This window comes from Rattus norvegicus, chromosome 17, assembly GCF_036323735.1.
Source record: "Rattus norvegicus strain BN/NHsdMcwi chromosome 17, GRCr8, whole genome shotgun sequence".
In the NCBI taxonomy this organism is placed as follows: domain Eukaryota; kingdom Metazoa; phylum Chordata; class Mammalia; order Rodentia; family Muridae; genus Rattus; species Rattus norvegicus.
The window spans coordinates 17,833,825-17,850,307 of NC_086035.1; the positions used below are offsets into that span (position 1 = coordinate 17,833,825).

At 48.7% G+C, this 16,483-nt stretch overlaps 1 protein-coding gene across 2 annotated transcripts in view; it reads right to left on the reverse strand.

Annotated features, from left to right (window-relative positions):
* Kdm1b (lysine demethylase 1B) overlaps positions 1-16,317 on the reverse strand; it is a 40,910-nt gene extending 24,593 nt beyond the window's left edge. The window contains exons 1-7 of one of the 2 annotated variants that reach the window (XR_005495273.2): positions 16,144-16,317; positions 11,511-11,611; positions 10,262-10,389; positions 8,870-8,959; positions 7,650-7,761; positions 6,055-6,171; positions 1,448-1,486 (exon numbers count right to left, since the gene is read on the reverse strand). Coding sequence is in view for 1 of the 2 variants with exons in the window: in NM_001107343.1 (NP_001100813.1) it covers positions 1,448-1,486; positions 6,055-6,171; positions 7,650-7,761; positions 8,870-8,959; positions 10,262-10,389; positions 11,511-11,597 (573 nt within the window). In the remaining variant the exon portion in view is untranslated. The remainder of the gene's footprint in view (positions 1-1,447; positions 1,487-6,054; positions 6,172-7,649; positions 7,762-8,869; positions 8,960-10,261; positions 10,390-11,510; positions 11,612-16,143) is intronic. The other variant, NM_001107343.1, reaches the window with a different exon arrangement.
* Positions 16,318-16,483: the final 166 nt, after the last annotated feature.

A 16,483-nucleotide genomic window follows, 5' to 3' on the forward strand; every position in this document is an offset into this window, starting at 1 on the left:
AAGGTGTGTAGAAAATTATCTAGAAAACAAAGGCAGAAAGCAAGCAAGCACACATGTCCTCTTCGGTCCTGACTACAGTTCAAATGTTAACTAGCTGCTGGGTTCTTGCTTTGATTCCCCTCAGTGAGGTACTCTGAGCCTGGGACCGTAAACCAAGTAAATTTTCCCCACACTTTTTTGTCTGGATACTTTATCACAGCAGCAGAAATAAAACCAGAACATTTGCTCAGCTCCAAGCGATTCGGCTATTGGCATCCATAGTTTGGCATCTTAAAAATAACAAGTCCATTCTATTTCCTGGGTCATGCGGCTCAGAAGGAAGCTGAGCAAACCCGGACTGAGCTAGGAGCCTCTAGCTCTCTCTGCTGGAAGAATACCTGAAGGGGGATGCCCCAAACTGGTCTCCACATGCTCTAAGCAAAACAAACAGCAAGCAGTAAGCCCTCGCTAGTTGCCAGTTGTAGAGCCCGTCTAGAACTAACTGTGTGAAGAGCCTCCCCGGCTGGGGAGACAGCACAGTGGCACAGTGCTCAGCGTGCCCAGGGCCAGGGCTCCTTCCCAGTCGTATGAAAGCAAAGCGAACTCAAGCCCTTTACCTCGTCAGTACAGCTTCTGACAAGCCAAGGATCTTCCGAGTATAAAATGGCCTTCATCAGAGCTGATGCAGAAGGTACTCTAACTGCACTTAAGTTACCTTTCCTTCTTTGTAGGAATGCATCCTGTTTATCCAGAATCTACCTGGTCCATCTGGGAACGAAACTTAGTAAAAACAGAACCATGTCTTCCAAGAGGAGAATGGATTCAAAGTGGATCTAATACATCTCCCTTCTCCCTTCATCTGAAAACCTGCCATGGTCCTTGAACTCGAGGCACTGAAAACAACTCAAAGTACCAGTTCTGATTCACTGAAAATTAGATGGACTTGGGAATTTAGGGACCTCAGAATATCCAAAATCAGTTTAAACCAGATCTGGTTACATGGCAAGTGGAGTCAGAAATAGTTGGATTGTGCCAGGGTGCAGCCAGCCGGACCCACTTCTGTATCTGAGCAGGGACAGAGCAGAGTGGAACTCTCTCCTGGTGCTGGGTCCAAGCCCAGTCAGTCAAACCATGGCTACCCTGCTCTTTGTCTGGTAAGGACTCAGTGGAGAAAAGGTCATAGTCATCACCAATAAACAAGTGTATGAAGTCTGATCCCCGCAGCAAGGTAGGAGCAGTGTCTTCCTTCTTGTGCCCTTTAGTGTATAGCAATGTGACCTCACATTCCCTTAACCGTGAGGGGTAATGCATCCACAGCGGCACCACCATCACCATCTGTGGGCATTTGCACAACGCAGTCAGCATGTTGGAGTCAGAAGGCTTTGATGTACATCCCAACAGATGTTAGTCATTAGCGAATTTGTCCTTAAAGGCCCAGTTAACTCAGATCCAGAACACAAGTACTCACTAGATCCTCGGGGAAAGAACAATGATCAGGGGTGTCAGGCTGCAAAAGAAAACCAAGTCTCGATTAAGTGTTTTCATAACATACAGTCTCAGGTGTCCATTTGCTTTCAATATGATACCCACCCCACCCCCGATTCTTTTAACCTATTTAACTGGCAAGAAAAAAACTCCGGGACATGTGACCAGAACAAGAGTGTGGGAAGATTGGTACTTTCATTAAGATGTTCCCCCATGAAGACAAAGGGCTGTACAAGGGGCAGAGAGGGCTGTGACAAGCATGTTTGGAAGACAGAGGCCCGGCGTTATCTGTCTGAACTAAAGCTGTGTCTCAGACAGACATACCCAGTAGCATACTTCCTGGAGTCCCTTCTGGCACCAAGCAATGGATTACAAGAAAGCTCAAGGGCTGGGGATACAACTCATGATGGCGTCTGCCCACTGTGCAAGGGGCCTTGGGTTCAATCCCTAGCACTGCACCAAAGAGGGCTCAAAAAGAGGAAACAGTGTTCAAGCCAAGGACAGTGGCATGCGCCTGGAATCTCTGTATCTCGGTGGGTGAGGGGGAAGGATGGAAAAGTACACACACAGTGAGTTCAAAGCTATCCTGGATGATTCAGACTCCTAAGGCAGCTCGAGCTACACAGTAAAACCCAGTCTCAGAGGAAAGAAAGAACGTATATATTTCTGAAGCTCAAAGGAGTTTTGTTTGTGACAGAGCAAAGCTAAATGCAAGCCAACAGAATAGGTCACTCAACATGTACCGTGACAAACAATGCCATGTTACCCGGCAGTGAAAGAACACATCACAACATGCCACAGCACAGGTGGAACTTACCAGCAGTTCTGAAATAGCACGCTACATGATTCCATTTATGGGAGGGCCAAAAAATAGCAAAGCCAAACCCATAATACTGTAAGCTAGAAAAGCAAGCAGGCAATTTGCCCTAGGGAGCAAAGTTGGAGGCTGTGACTGACAGGGTTCACCAGGGCATCTGCCAAGGATTCTATTTCTATATTGGGAGCCGGAAAACCAGGGACTTGTGAAAATTCATTGGCCTGGGCATTTTGATTTGTGCAACTTCTGGTTCAATACAAAGACACGGCCTGCATGTGGGAGAACACACGCCTGGCAGCTCTGATCCAGAGAAGAGTTCCCAGAGTAACCCTGTCTTACACGAGTGTGTTAATAAGAGACTTGAGCACGCTGGGGGACAACACTCCGGGGAACACCACAGAAACAGCTGCAATCTAGAAACGAGCTTCCGCTCTCCTGGCCCCGGGGAAGCGGTGCCGTGCAGCGGACTGGCACTTCAGATACTATTCGGCAAGGAGGAGCCAGCGCTGTTGACTGAAAAACAGCCTCAGTGTTGACTGAAAAACATCAGAGGAAGTAGAGCAAGCTGGCGCCATCAACAGGCTGCTCTCCCTGACTGAAGCACACCCTAGATGCCTTCCCAGGCCCTGCTCCCACAAGTGCAGCCACTCGGTTTGAAGGGGCCTTGCCCACAGATTTTCCTAGGCCCTCGTTCTTCCTCCTTTTCTACCATTCGGAGACCTTCTACCTGGAAGGTGAAGCTAAGAATCAATCGCGGTTTTCAAAACCACTAAGTCAATTTTAAGTGTTCTCATAAATGCACGTGTGTACAGACACGCACGTATAGTAAGGCAACTTAACCTAACTAGCCATTCCATTATGTTACATACATATTCTAGTATCTACTTGTCAATTAAAATTAACCAGCCTGGGCTACACAGTGAAACCCTGCAGGTGCCAAGGGTTCCCACAATCCGAGGAGTGGGACGGCAGATCAACCCGAGCTCAAAGCCAGCCTATCTCAAAACTGCTGTCATTCTTCCTTGTACAAGACTTGCTAGGAAAATGGAAAGGCTAAATAGAGGCTTGGAAAAATACTACAATCGCACGCATATCTAGACGATGTAAAGAATCCCTACAAATCAGGAAAACCTGACTCAATATCTAAAACTACTGAACTAACACAAGCACAGCAGAGAAACAGCAGAAGAGACAGACCACCGCTAGATGTGAGAACACAGGCGACTGAGAAGTGTGAATTCCGAGCAAGCTAGGCCTGCTGTCTGTGCTGTATCATGGCTATGCAGAGCACTGAGGCAGGAGGACCACAACCTGATGGTCTGTCTGGAGTACAAAGTGAGTTCAAGGTCAATCTAGACAACCTAAGGAGACTCCACCTCAAAAAGAACAAAGAGGAGGACAGATGTGACAGTTGTGGTTCAGTGCTCATGAGGCCCTAGGTTCAGTGTCCAATACTGCCAGAAATTCAGTCCAACAAGAAGCCCCATTGACCTACACAAGGCTGATGGTTGGTTGGTTGATTTGTTTTAATGTCTTTAATACAGTGAAAAAGACTGAGCGCTGAAAGAGAGCCCACGACTGATCGCAGTCGTATGAAGTTTAAGAGTCAGGAAAGCTAACCAGTGGGGACAGAATCAGAACAGCTGACTCTGAGGATGGGGAGGAGGTAACCAAAGCACGCAGGACAAAGCAATACGGTGGCTTAGACTGGTATTCCGGCTGAGCACTGTAGAAGCCGTGTTCCACGCACAGAATTACAGTATATAAACAGCTTTCAGAAATGAAAACAGTACAGTTCTCTTAAGAATGGCACCAATACGCTTAGAGGTTGGGGCTGAGCTCCACAGTACAGTGAGTCCCTGGACTGCAAAGCTATAGGTTCAATTCCCAGCACCAGTGTTGGTGCAGTTCTCGTACAACTGCACAGTTCTCAAAGCATCACTGAGTCTCAAGACATTTTTTATAGACATAGGCTAATGTATTCATATAGCCCAGGCTGGTCTCTAACTTGCTATGTAGGGAAAACTGGCCTTGGAAGTCCTAATCCTCCTGCCTCTACCTCCCAAGTGCTGGGATTTCAGATATCAACCATGAAGCCCAACTGAGCCACTTTTTTTTCAACTGAAAGAAGCAGTTTGCAGACTCTTAGAAAAGCTTTAACATGAACCTACCCTATCAAATCTGTTTAAAGTTGTATTGGTGAGATGAATGAACCACTAAGACTCTGCTCCCCACCCCACCAAAAGCTAGCATTCATACCGAGGGCTCCGTGCATGCTGGGTGTACTGGTTGGTTCTGTGTGTCAACTTGACACAAGCTGGAGTCATCACAGAGAAAGGAGCCTCCCTTGAGGAAATGCCTCCATGAGACCCAGCTGTAAGGCATTTTCTCAACTAGTGATTAAGAGGGGGAGGACCCAGCCCATTGTGGGTGGTGCCATCCCTGGGCTGGTCGTCTTGGGTTCTATAGGAGAGCAAGCACCAATTCTCCAACCCTGAGAGTTTACTTCTGAAGACAGGGAGGAAAAAGATGACTCAGGAGGATTTTCTTTATTTAGGTGAGTGTATATTTATAAATAAATATATCTGTTCTTAAGTCCTAAGGTTACAGTCATGTAACACTTATATACAATATACTTACGTAAAATTTAAAACCAGACTTTGTAAACACTTATATCCTTGGTCATTTCACCTTGCAAAAGAATGCTAGGCAAATGCTCTACCGTGGAACTCTACCCAGCATTGTTTTCATCCACTAAGTGTGGCCACTTTGATTTTCACACACAGACTGGAGGGAGGGGGTATTTTTTCCTTTTTAGAAGATCAAACCCAGGGCCACTCGAGTGCTAAGCAAATGTTGTCATTGAGCTGTATCTCCAGCGTAATAATATATGCATGTTGAGCCCTATGTTGTTTTTAAAAAAAAAAATCTGACCATACCTCACCCTTACTGTTTAGAATGGATGCGTTTAAAGCAACAGAGCCTTTGCTGGCAACACCTTTGCGTCTAATGATACCACAGACCTCTGAAAGCACTGAAAATGGTGTATTTTACAATCTGCCATTGCCCCTCACTCAGAAAAAAAGACTATTTTGATTCTAGGAGCTTATATCTGATATTCTTTAATAGTCAATGCCTGCGACATTTGGTAGTGCATTTAACACACTTTCAAACATGAACTGCCTGATCTCAGGACAGGTACATGGTATCAGTTACGGCTAATTCCTAACTGCCTGCCAATCAGAGCCATTCATCCTGTCCCTTCTTGCTGCATAGTTCTGCTTTGTCTGGTGCTGTGACACACAGGGTACCACCGAGTGATGAAGCAGTCTCTTTCTTTGTCCTCGTGCAGTCTGGCATAGTTGTACGATTCTGTTCTAGCCAATGACACAAGCAGAACTGTAACAGGCAAGCTGTCACCCAGTGACAAAGGGACAGACTCAACCACTACTCCCTCTTCCTTTGCACTCTCCTCTCCTCTAGATTCAGACATGGTGGCTGGTCGGTCACACGGCATCCACCTTGTCACTTGAGGGTAGAAGCTAATGATGGACTGGACAAGAGACTGTTCTTGGATAACTAAAGCAGCCCCAGACAGCCCATTACCAATCTGCCTAGAGTAAAAGAAGCCCTTATTCAGTTAACCCGCTGTTGTTGGACTTCTGTTTACATAACACACCACCCTACACATTACACACAAATTGACAAAGACATGCTACCATTACAAACAGAGTGACACAAGGTAACTCAAAGGGCCACCGCAGAAGCCATACCTTGGTAATAGTATTTGGCTTCATGCCGCAGCGGTACGTCCTCGCCATGTGTGGAGTAAGCTGGATCTCCTTGGTAAGCTGCCTCCACTTTCTACACTCGGGTTTTGTGCACTGAACCTACATGAGAAACAAAGGCAAGACCAATATAAACTGCCTTACCCTGAGCTTTCACATCTCCACTCCACCTGTCTCCACATGATCTGACCCATGCCAAGGCTACTTAGGAATTGACCCCAGGGTGCTGTGCATGGTAGAAATTGTTCTAGCATTCAGTTCCATCTCTACCTCCCTTGGCTAACCTTCTAACAATTCTAGTGTTTCTCTTCTCTCTCCCTTGCCTTCATTGTACCCATTCTGATGCCATCCGGGTAATTTCTGATTCAATGCTAGCTCAGGCAAGAGGATAAAGAAAGAAAGTTTGAAAACTGTTGTCAGAAACATTACCCAGCTCAAGCCAGAGGTAAAAATGAGTTAACTGTAGATACTATTACTCAGGGTGTCCGGACATGACATGCAAATTGTGGTGCCTAGGTCACCAAAAGGACAGGAACAGTGATAACATTCAAATCAAGTCTGGTAATGAACTTCTCCAGACTGTACCCGTGCTAATTTCCTCAGTCTGACAAACACCACAGTATGTGCCTAGGGGCACATGGCTTTTTATAGCTATCCCTGCAAGCTCCTTACTTTATTCCAAAACAGAAAATTTACATATCTGCATCCAGACAAATGAAGTCAGATCGGGCTTCGTACATAACCCCGAAATTAAAACAAGAAACCTAAAACTGTGATAATCTTCTATGAAAGTCACCCTTTACTACTTAGCAAGCTTCAGACCAGTCTGCTCTACATGAGACCCATCTCAAAAGAGACAAAAATACCGGGATGTGGTGGCACACACCCACCCTTGATCCCAGCACTGGGGAGGCAGAGAAAAGCAAGCGGACCTCTTGGGTTTGAGTTCCAGACCAGCCAAGGCTACTTAGTGAGACTTCTGTGTTATCCAACAAAAAGCCAAAACCGAAAAAGAATCTGTGATGGTGTAGAGAAACCTGACCCTCCCACACTTCAGTGAAAAAATGGTGAAATGGCTCTGGGAAGAGTCCGGAGGCTCCAGGAGTTAAACCCCAGCCTTTCAGGAACATGGCAGGCACACGGGCAACTTCACAAGCTGACCCAAAAAGTAGGAGTGGGGCTGGCAATGTGCATTAGTAGTACAGCACATGGCCTAGCAAGCTCAAGGCCTTGGGTTCAAGTGTTGGGACGAAAAAACTAACCAAGCATAGGAATGCCATACGGCCCGTCCCTAGGAACATACCCCAGAAGAACTGCAAACGGTTTCTATTTGTGCTCATACTAACTGAAAGATGAGACAACCCAGGTGCCCATCGAAGAGGACGGGTAGGCAAGAGGCCAGACGACGGTGTGTGACATTCCTTTCTTCCTTAGGCTATACTAAGCAAAGATTTTGGCAAATTTTAGAAGTATTTGCTCTAATTAAGCTTAGAAATAAACCAAGAGATTTCCTGCAAAGCGGCACTGTTCCCACTGCCCACACTTTTAGTGCTCTGGGCAGTAGGGGGCGGTCTCCTTACCCAGTAGGGCAGCTGCTGGTCTGCCATGAATGCCTTGGGGCTGGGCTCCGTCTTGCCGTTGCTGGTCCACACTCTCTTCCATGCAGTGTACTTGTCGTATCCATCCTTGTGGCTGAAAAATCACCAGAAGAAGAAGGAAGAAGGAGGAGGGAGGAGGGAGGAGGAAGGAGGGGGAAGGGAAGAGGGGGCAGGGGGAGGGGGAGGAGGAGTCATCGATCTCTAGGTTAATCAGGTTTTCACACTGCAACTCTGGTTGATCAAGTTACTAAAAGACTTCACTATTCTTAGGCTCAAGGAGGGATGTTCGGATGCCACGCCCACGACAGGCCAGCAGGAGCAGCATGCGCTGGACAATGCTAGCTCTACCACGAATAAAGGCAGAGCCCAGACGGTGAAAACTTTCTCATGTCCATGGCAAATCCTACAGCAACCGTTACTATTTTGTCAGGGGATAAAATAATAAAACACCCAATTAAAATGGGAAGAAAAGGCGGGGGAACAGTACAGACACCCACTAGTGAAAGAAACCCACTAGTGAAAGGTGGAGCAAGGCCTGGTGGCACAGGCCTGTTATTCCAACTGTTCGGGGTGGAGGCACAAGCTCAAGGCCTGTCTGGGCTATAGAAACAACTGAAGAGGATGGCGGCCCAGCACTCGGCCAGCTCCTCCCAAGGGTCCGCACCCTGTCTTGTAGGCACTGTGACAGAAGAGCGAGCAGCTAAGCTCTCTGAAGATTACATACACCGGACATGGCAGACACATGAGCCTGCACACACACCAACTCACAATACACTGCACTTACAACCCCTTTCCTCACGCCTCCCCAGTCAGCCCCCTGAGGTCTACAGTTTCTCCATTTCTCTCATATACACCTACGTGATAATCTGCACAAAATCCAGGGACCACAACTGAGAGATGAACATCTGATAACGTTTCAGAGTTCGTCTTACATTGCTCAATGTGAGCACCTCCAGCCACATCCGTTTTCTTATAAATAACGTGATTTACTCTTTATTTCCCCCATCTAGCCCTGTTCATGGATACCCAGCTTCAGCCACCGAGTGTGGTGCTTACAGCTGAATTCCAGCCACACGTCCAGGCATCACTGGCATCAGACGGCCCAGTAACTCAGGAAGCCCAGGAGGTTTCAGCTTTGTGACCATCCTCCCTCCCCCGACCCTGTCATAGCCCCACCACCAGTTCTGAGTCAAGAGACAAACCTTCTGTAGTAGTGGTCAAAGCATTCGTTGCAGAAGTGTTCCCCACAGGAAAGGTGATACCATCGGGAGGTGTAGCCATTCTTGGCACACCTGAAAGGAGCAGAAACGCAGAGTCGGCAAGGAAGAAGCCTCCTCTTCTCACTCACTCTCATTTAACCAGCTTGTCCCTTGAGCCCATCTGCAGCATCTCCCCTTCAAACAGCCAGGGGCTAACAGGGGAAGCAGGACGAGCTGAAAGGTCACACGGCTTGCGAGTCGCTTATCTGACATGTTTGGAATAATATTTTAGATTTCAGTGAGACATCGGTGAGGCGGGGAGGGTAGGACCCAAGTATAAACATAAAGGGTCCCGGCACTCAAAAGTTTTAGAGCTGAAGCAATTCTGGATTTCAGATTACAGATACACTTACTACCTCAGGAACAGTACAACCCAGGGAGGACTTAGGCCAGCCAGGTGTAAGCTTAATGGCTGCCTGGGGCACTGGACTGCTAAGCGAGACTCTGAAGCACACACAGGTGGGGAGGTATGAAGTAATGGTCCTGTCCTCGATATGAGCTGAGCGTGAGAAGTCTCTGCGATAACATCTCATCAGCTGCAACCTCCAGACAGGCGGTCTGGGAATGCCACGGGTCAAGCAGCTCGTGACACAGCACCCAGGGAGGAGACGTCACAACACCACGGCCACGGCCGGCCCTTTAGTGAAAAATTCTCTATGGAAGTGAAAAGTCCCAACCGGGCCACAGTGATCACAAACGGCGGGACTACGGTGGGCGCTGCAGGCGTTGGGGTTTGGGTTTGGTGTTGAGGTCTCTCGAACCCTCGGCAGGCTTTCCAGTCTGCTGAGCAGCTGAGGAAGACTGTGAACTAAACACCCACGATCCTACCTCCATTTCCCAAAGTTTGGGACTAGCAGGCGTGTGCCAGCGTGTCCGCTTTACAGCGTACTGGGATGGAGCCCGGCTCCTGGTTCATGCTGGGCGAGCACTGTACCTACCAACTGTGCTACCCCCTTCATCCTGTAGCTTCTGAGACCTGCATGAGGATGTGACGGGGGCACAGGACGCACATAAGGTAAACAGATGACAAGAGCAAACACACGGGCTCCTCCCCGTGCTGGAGTCTGATCTCCTACACCCTGAATGAACACCCAGCCCCAGGGCCGGCACACAGCTGGCTGGGTGTGTCTGAGGACACGGTATGGCACAGCTGATCTGGAGGTGCTCTCTCCACTAGGCTAGAAACAGCCACAGAGTGTGGAGGACGCTGTGCTGCAGTGACTACGCAGTCAGAATCAGCGGGTTGCAGTTCCTACGCTTGTCTTTGGAAGAGTAGCACAAGGCACACGCTCACGGGCAGACACACGAGGCCAAGGCAGCGGCCCCGCCACAGACCTCTCAGAAGCGCTTGCAAAGCACACAGGATACGCCGTTGTACAGCCTGCCTTTTCACACTTTCTGTACTTCTTCTCCGACGAACCATCCTCGTCCTCCTCTGTGATCTCTACAGCCTTCTTCTTTGCCTGTGGAAGAATCCGCTGATGTCAAGATTTCCCTCAGCAGAGGACGGGAGGTGGGGGGCGGGGGAGGAATGGCGACAGGTTGGCTGCTAAGGTCACATGTGAGTTGAAGCTCTAAATGTCATCATGTTGGTAACATTTGGGATTAAAATATGCGCGGCAGGCAAATGCTCTACCAACTGAACTATATCCACAGCTCCAGAAATTGTATCCTGGCAACAGCAGGCTAGGGTTAGCCGGTACAACCGCTTGTATAAACAACACTCTTACTAGAGGATCTAGAAACAACACCTTAATAATACGGAGGTTCAGAACTAACATCCACATGAGCTTTTATTTTTTCCCCTTGGAGCTGAGGACTGAAGCCAGGGCCTTGCACTTGCTAGACAATTGCTCTCCCACTGAGCTAAATCCCCAACCTCACATGAGCTTTTCTTAGAGGAGGACGTGACAGTCAAGACAAGCCCTTCTCCGAGACTGAAGGAAGGGATGGCTCAGTAATCAAGAGCACTGCCACTCTTCTAGAAGACCCAGGTTTGGTTCCCAATACCCACATGGCGGCTTATGACTACCATGCCAATGTCGGAGGATAAAATGCCCTCTTCTGACCTACAAAAACAGTACACGTGTATGTGGCACACACATACATACATTCAGGCAGAATGTTCATAGACAGAAGATAAAAAATAAATCTTTAAAAAGTCATTTACAAACCAAGATTTTTTTTTCTCTTTTAAAACAGTTAAGTCTCTCAGTATGGAAACTTAGAAGCTAGAGAATAACATCTAAAGTATCAGAACGCTCAACTTTCATTACGTATTCTGCTACACACAAACCTCCTAACACCACTCAAGCAACAACGAGCCCAAGTCCAAATTCCCTTGAATGACATCCAAGCCAGGCATGACCTGGCCTCAGCGTCCCATTCTGGAAGCAGCCGCCCCAGCTGTGAGTCTTCAGCACCATTTGGTGACCCAGTCTCTCTGCCCTCCCAGCTCCGGCTGCCTGCTCTACACCCTGCATTACAAGCTCCTCTGAAAACAACAACGGAAGCACTAGGCCTGCTCTGTGCTGCTCTAACTTTCCACTCCCCCGTTGTAACCATGAGCAAACAGACAGTATACCTGTCGCCCGGAGCTCCTCAAAGGCAGGGTATCAGGAGAAAGCTCGAAATTGCTTCTCTTCTTTGACCGCCCTCGAGATGCCGCCATTGTTTTGAAAAAACCTGGTTGGGGGGGGGGGGGGTGTACACCAACAAGTTATTAGCATCTGCTGATATTGCAAGCCACTGACATGGGGAGGAGGTGCTGCTTGAATATAAAACCCCTACTCCCGAATTACATAAGCTGACGCGTGTGCTGTCATGTACAAAGTGAGGGTAAGCCAAGTGTGCTGGGGTATACCTATAAACCTTGAACTTGGGAGGAAGAGGCAGGAGGACCAGAAGGTCCGAGGTCATCCATCCTCGGCTGCACAAATCCAAGCCAGCTGGGTTACATGATGAGAACTTGTCATCATCTTCTTGCTATGCTCCCCCCCCCCCCTACTGTGTCTCCTATTTCCTGAATCGTGAACTCTTAGCTTGTACTAAGAAGAAGTAAGTTTCATACTAACAAGTACTAGGCACACTGTATACAGAATACAGGAATCTGGAGTCAATAAAAGCACCAATATCTTCTACTAGACGAGTTAACAGCAAGCCTAGCATTAAGAACAAACACCCAGCTAGGCGTGGTCACTCAAGCCTGCAATTCCAGCAGAGATGGGGACGGCAGGCAGCACAAGGATTGGAAATTGATGGCAGCTTCAGCTGCATGGACAGTTCCAGGCCAGTTTGGACCTGAGACACTGTCTCAAAACCAACCGACCAAAACAATCTATAAACGAGGCATTGAAACCATGAAAGATTATGAGCTGTTAGAAAATATTCAATAAGAAAAATACTTGATAACATATGAATCTGCAATTATTCGCCTTTCCTGTCATGCTTCTGTCATGTTACCACACGCCAAGCGAAGGAATGAAAAATAAGCAGGCATCTGTATGGATCAGTGACGTGGAAGGAAGGAAGTGGTACCACAGAGGATGGCAGCCTTAACAGTTACACCGTGTCAACCTTGAAATACTCACTTCCCATTTGTAAGTTACACTCACGTCCACAAGACCAGTTCTCACAAATTATCAACATCAAGTGGAAACTCTTGCATCCACGGATTAAGAAATCACAACATCAATACAGAGAGGAGTTTCTCATTACTTTCTTAAAGCTTATTACAAATACGTAAGCCAAGACGCAGAATACTTCATTGTAAAGAGGTGGTTTTTTTTTTTTTTTTTTTTTTTTCATTACGTTTATGTACTGAGGTGGGAGCACATACCATAGCACAAGTGTGGAGGTCAGAGGTCAACCTCGGGAGGAACCAGTTCTCTCCTCCTCCCACGTGGGTTCCAGGGATCAAACTTGTGTTATTCCTTTACCTGTTAATCCATCTCTATGTCTCACTGGCCCACAACGGGGGTCGGGGTTGGGGGACATTGTTAGGAGTTTAGTTCAATGATAACAGACAAGCCTACTATTCATGAGACCCTAGATTAAATCCTCAACATAAACATTAAAGTCAGTCCTACAGAGTCCACTCTACTAATGACAGTTTTAGAAATACCATCTACTCTTCAATCATTGCTACACAACGGCTTTCCAGATCCCAGCTGCACTTTTAAGCTGTGCTGGGAATACAGACCACCAGGCAAGCGCTCTCCCACTGACCTACACCCCATGCGCCTCACTCGTACTTTTAAAAGGGCGTCCAACTTATCCATTTTCTTGCATGGAATTTTCACATGCATAAAAATACACAGATTTGGGCTGGAGAGATGGCTCAGCGGGTAAGAGCACTGACTGCTCTTCCTGAGTTCCTGAGTTCAAATCCCAGCAACCACATGATGGCTGAGACCCATCTGTAATGAGATCCGATGTCCTCTTCTGGTGTGTCTGAAGACAGCTACAGTGTACTTATATATAATAAATAAATCTTAAAAAAAAAAAAAAGTAAAAAAATACACAGACTTCCTCCCATGTAGGACATACAGTCTGCAGTCACCCAGTGAGCCGCGAATACGGTGTGTACAAGTATAAACAAGTCCTGGAGCAAAAAGGAAACTCAGTTGTGAGGTTCAGGAACATAAGAAGTCAGCGTTGATTCACGCCACACTGACCAGAACCCGGAAACGCATGGCTCCAAAGACCAAGCATGACTTCCAGAAGTCTCCTCTACACCTGAACAGGGGAAAACAGGCACAAGTGTGCAACGAGACATGTCCAAAGAAAGGACTGTGCGAGCCATTCAATCTGACTGCAAGGTTTTTTTTTTTTGTTTGTTTTTTGTTTTTTTTTTGTTTTTTTTTTTTGTTTTTTCCGGAGCTGGGGACCGAACCCAGGGCCTTGCGCTTCCTAGGCAAGCGCTCTACCGCTGAGCTAAATCCCCAGCCCCGTGACTGCAAGTTTTTAAGGTGGTGCACCGTCATCCTTAATTATTCAACTGAGAGAGCGCAGTGTGCTTCCACTCTGAATGTAAGTACTGAATATAGTCTGCATTCCCACCGAGGCCGAGTCCTTGGGTCTTCATTAAAGTGAAGGGAAATACCGTGAGTTGCAAGAGGTGCGAGTTCGCAAACTACAGTGTTTTAAAACGTGCTCTTAGAAATAAAGTATTATTGTAACAAGCATAATGAGCGCTCCCCCACCTACCGGGTTTTGTTAGCACAGGGTTTTACATGTAAGCCCTGGCCACTCGGACTGTTGGCAATCTTCCTGCCTGTCTCAAGAATGCTGGGATTGCAGGTAGGAAGCCCCTCCCCCACGCCCGCTCCTTCCTACCTGGTTCTCTGGTGAAGACACAACAACGGTCAATGTTTTTATAAGCCCATTTCTTCCTAATTTTAAACGTAGAGCTTTAGTATTTCTTTTCGTTAAAAAAAAAGTGTTAAAAATAAATATACAAGCAAATATGTCGATATTTAGAATCATGTTTAAATGACTCCCAGGTGTTCTGAATGTAGTTTATTGAAGAGTTTAAACACCAACACATAAAATTCATAATAACAGGAGTTCAAAAGAATCGACACAGAGTAAAAATTTATGGTAGAGACAACATTACTTGTAAGAACAGGGAAATCTACCAGACGCGTCTCTGTTAATGAAAGAAACTTAAATCTCTTTAAGTTTGGGTCATTTGAAATAGGCAAGCTGAGCATTTCATAGTCCCATGATAATCCGAGTTACGGAATTAAAGCCCCAGTGCTATAATTTAATATTTAATACCCAACCCAATAATTCAATTCTAAATTCCCTATTGCCCTGTGTCTTTTCTGTCAACTGTTCCCTGTCTGAAGACAATTACTGATGAGAATTTTCTCACGTACCCTCTGAAGAAAACCTCAGAAAGGATTTCACAATATATTTTGTAAGCATTCAAAGCAGATGTGGTGGCTTTGTATTTGCAGCAGAAAGGCTGAAGCAGGAGGATTGCTTTGAGTTGGGAGGCTGCAGACTAACCAATGCTTTGCGCTGTGCCTGTGATAAGAAAGGGATTCCCCACACCTGGCGTGGTCTGTTGCTTGCTCAAGAACTTGGGCCTCTGTGGCTGGGTTCCAGATCACTCAACCCCAACTTTTTGCAGCTGGGCCTGCTTCTGCCTTCTTCTCTCACATGCCAGCTGCGCGTACTATCAGCCATATGGACCCAGACCCTGCGACGTGCAATCCCAAGGGAGGCTTCCTGGGGGGCCCTCACAAGCGGCCCTCGAGGCAAATGCCCAGGGTATCCGCTACACCAGCGAACCTGACCGCGCCTCGCTGCCCTAGGCAGGGATCCCAACCTGGGATCCCTCCTCCTGGCCGCGGGGCTCCCCACTGCCCAGTACAGGAGCCCAGCGTGGGGTTTCTCCCGACCACAGAGTTGGAAGGGAAAACTGGGCCCTTCCTACCAAGCTGCGGGGATCCCCCATCACCCTGAGTGGGGAGGGCAGTCTGGAGTCCCTCCTCCTGGTTGCGGGGTTCTCACATCCCTGATGGGGACACGGTGTAGGGTCCCTCCCGCACACTGCAAGGGTCCCTCTTTTCGGCTACGGGGTTCCCCAGGTCCGCAAGTGGGAGCGCAGTGTAGGGTCTCTCTTCAAGGGGGTGGGTGTTCCCACAGCCCGGAGTGGGAGCCCAGAGTGGGGTCCCTCCTTTGGGCTAAGAGAGTCCCACAGTAGGGTACCTCCTCTACGCTAAGTGGTTCCTACAGCTCTGGGTGAGAGCAGAGAATGGGGTCCTGCCTCCGTGCAGATGGGGTCCTACGGCGCTGGGTGGTATCCCAGAGTGAGGCCCCTCCTTCAGGCTGCGGGGATCCTATACCCCGGGGTGGAAATCCAGACTGGGATCCTCTCTACCCGAACCAGAGCTGGTACCGGCGCCAGAGAGCCAGGTGCAGCCGCCGCCCCAACTCACCTCCGCCCGGCCGAGGCGCAAGCAGCAACCCGCAGGGTTCGGAGAGCGACGAGTGAGAAAGCCCACGGCCCCGCAGCCCAGCGCGGGAAGCCCCAGCTCGCACAGGGTCCCCCGCGCCACCCCTTCCAGACGCGGGACGCCGGGGAGCCCCGGGGAACGCGCGCGCCTCCTGCCCGGGCTCAACACACAGCCGGCCGCTTTGTGCGGAGCTGTCACCCGAAACCTGCCGCCACCCCCAGACGCGCCCGTGGAGCCGCGAGTCTTTACCTCAGAGCGCTAGCCAGGAGGCGAGCGCTGCCTGGGGCTGCACCGGACGGCCGGATCCGCACTGCCAGCTGCAGCAGCTCGGCCGCCGCCGCCGCTTCCGCCCCTATCACGCCGTGACCCGGAGTGGGAGGAGCCCACAGGTCCAGGGAGCGGGAGGGTCCCGGTGCTCGCCCCGCCTTGCTAATGTCCGCCACTGCGCAAACTCGGCAGCTGCGAAGGGTGGGGCGTATGCCTTCTGGGCGGAGCCCTTACGCCGGGGCGGGGCTTAGGCTTGAAGGTGGGGCCTGAGCCTCCCGGGCGGAGTCGCAGAGTCATGGGAGGGGCCTGAGTGTCTTGGGCG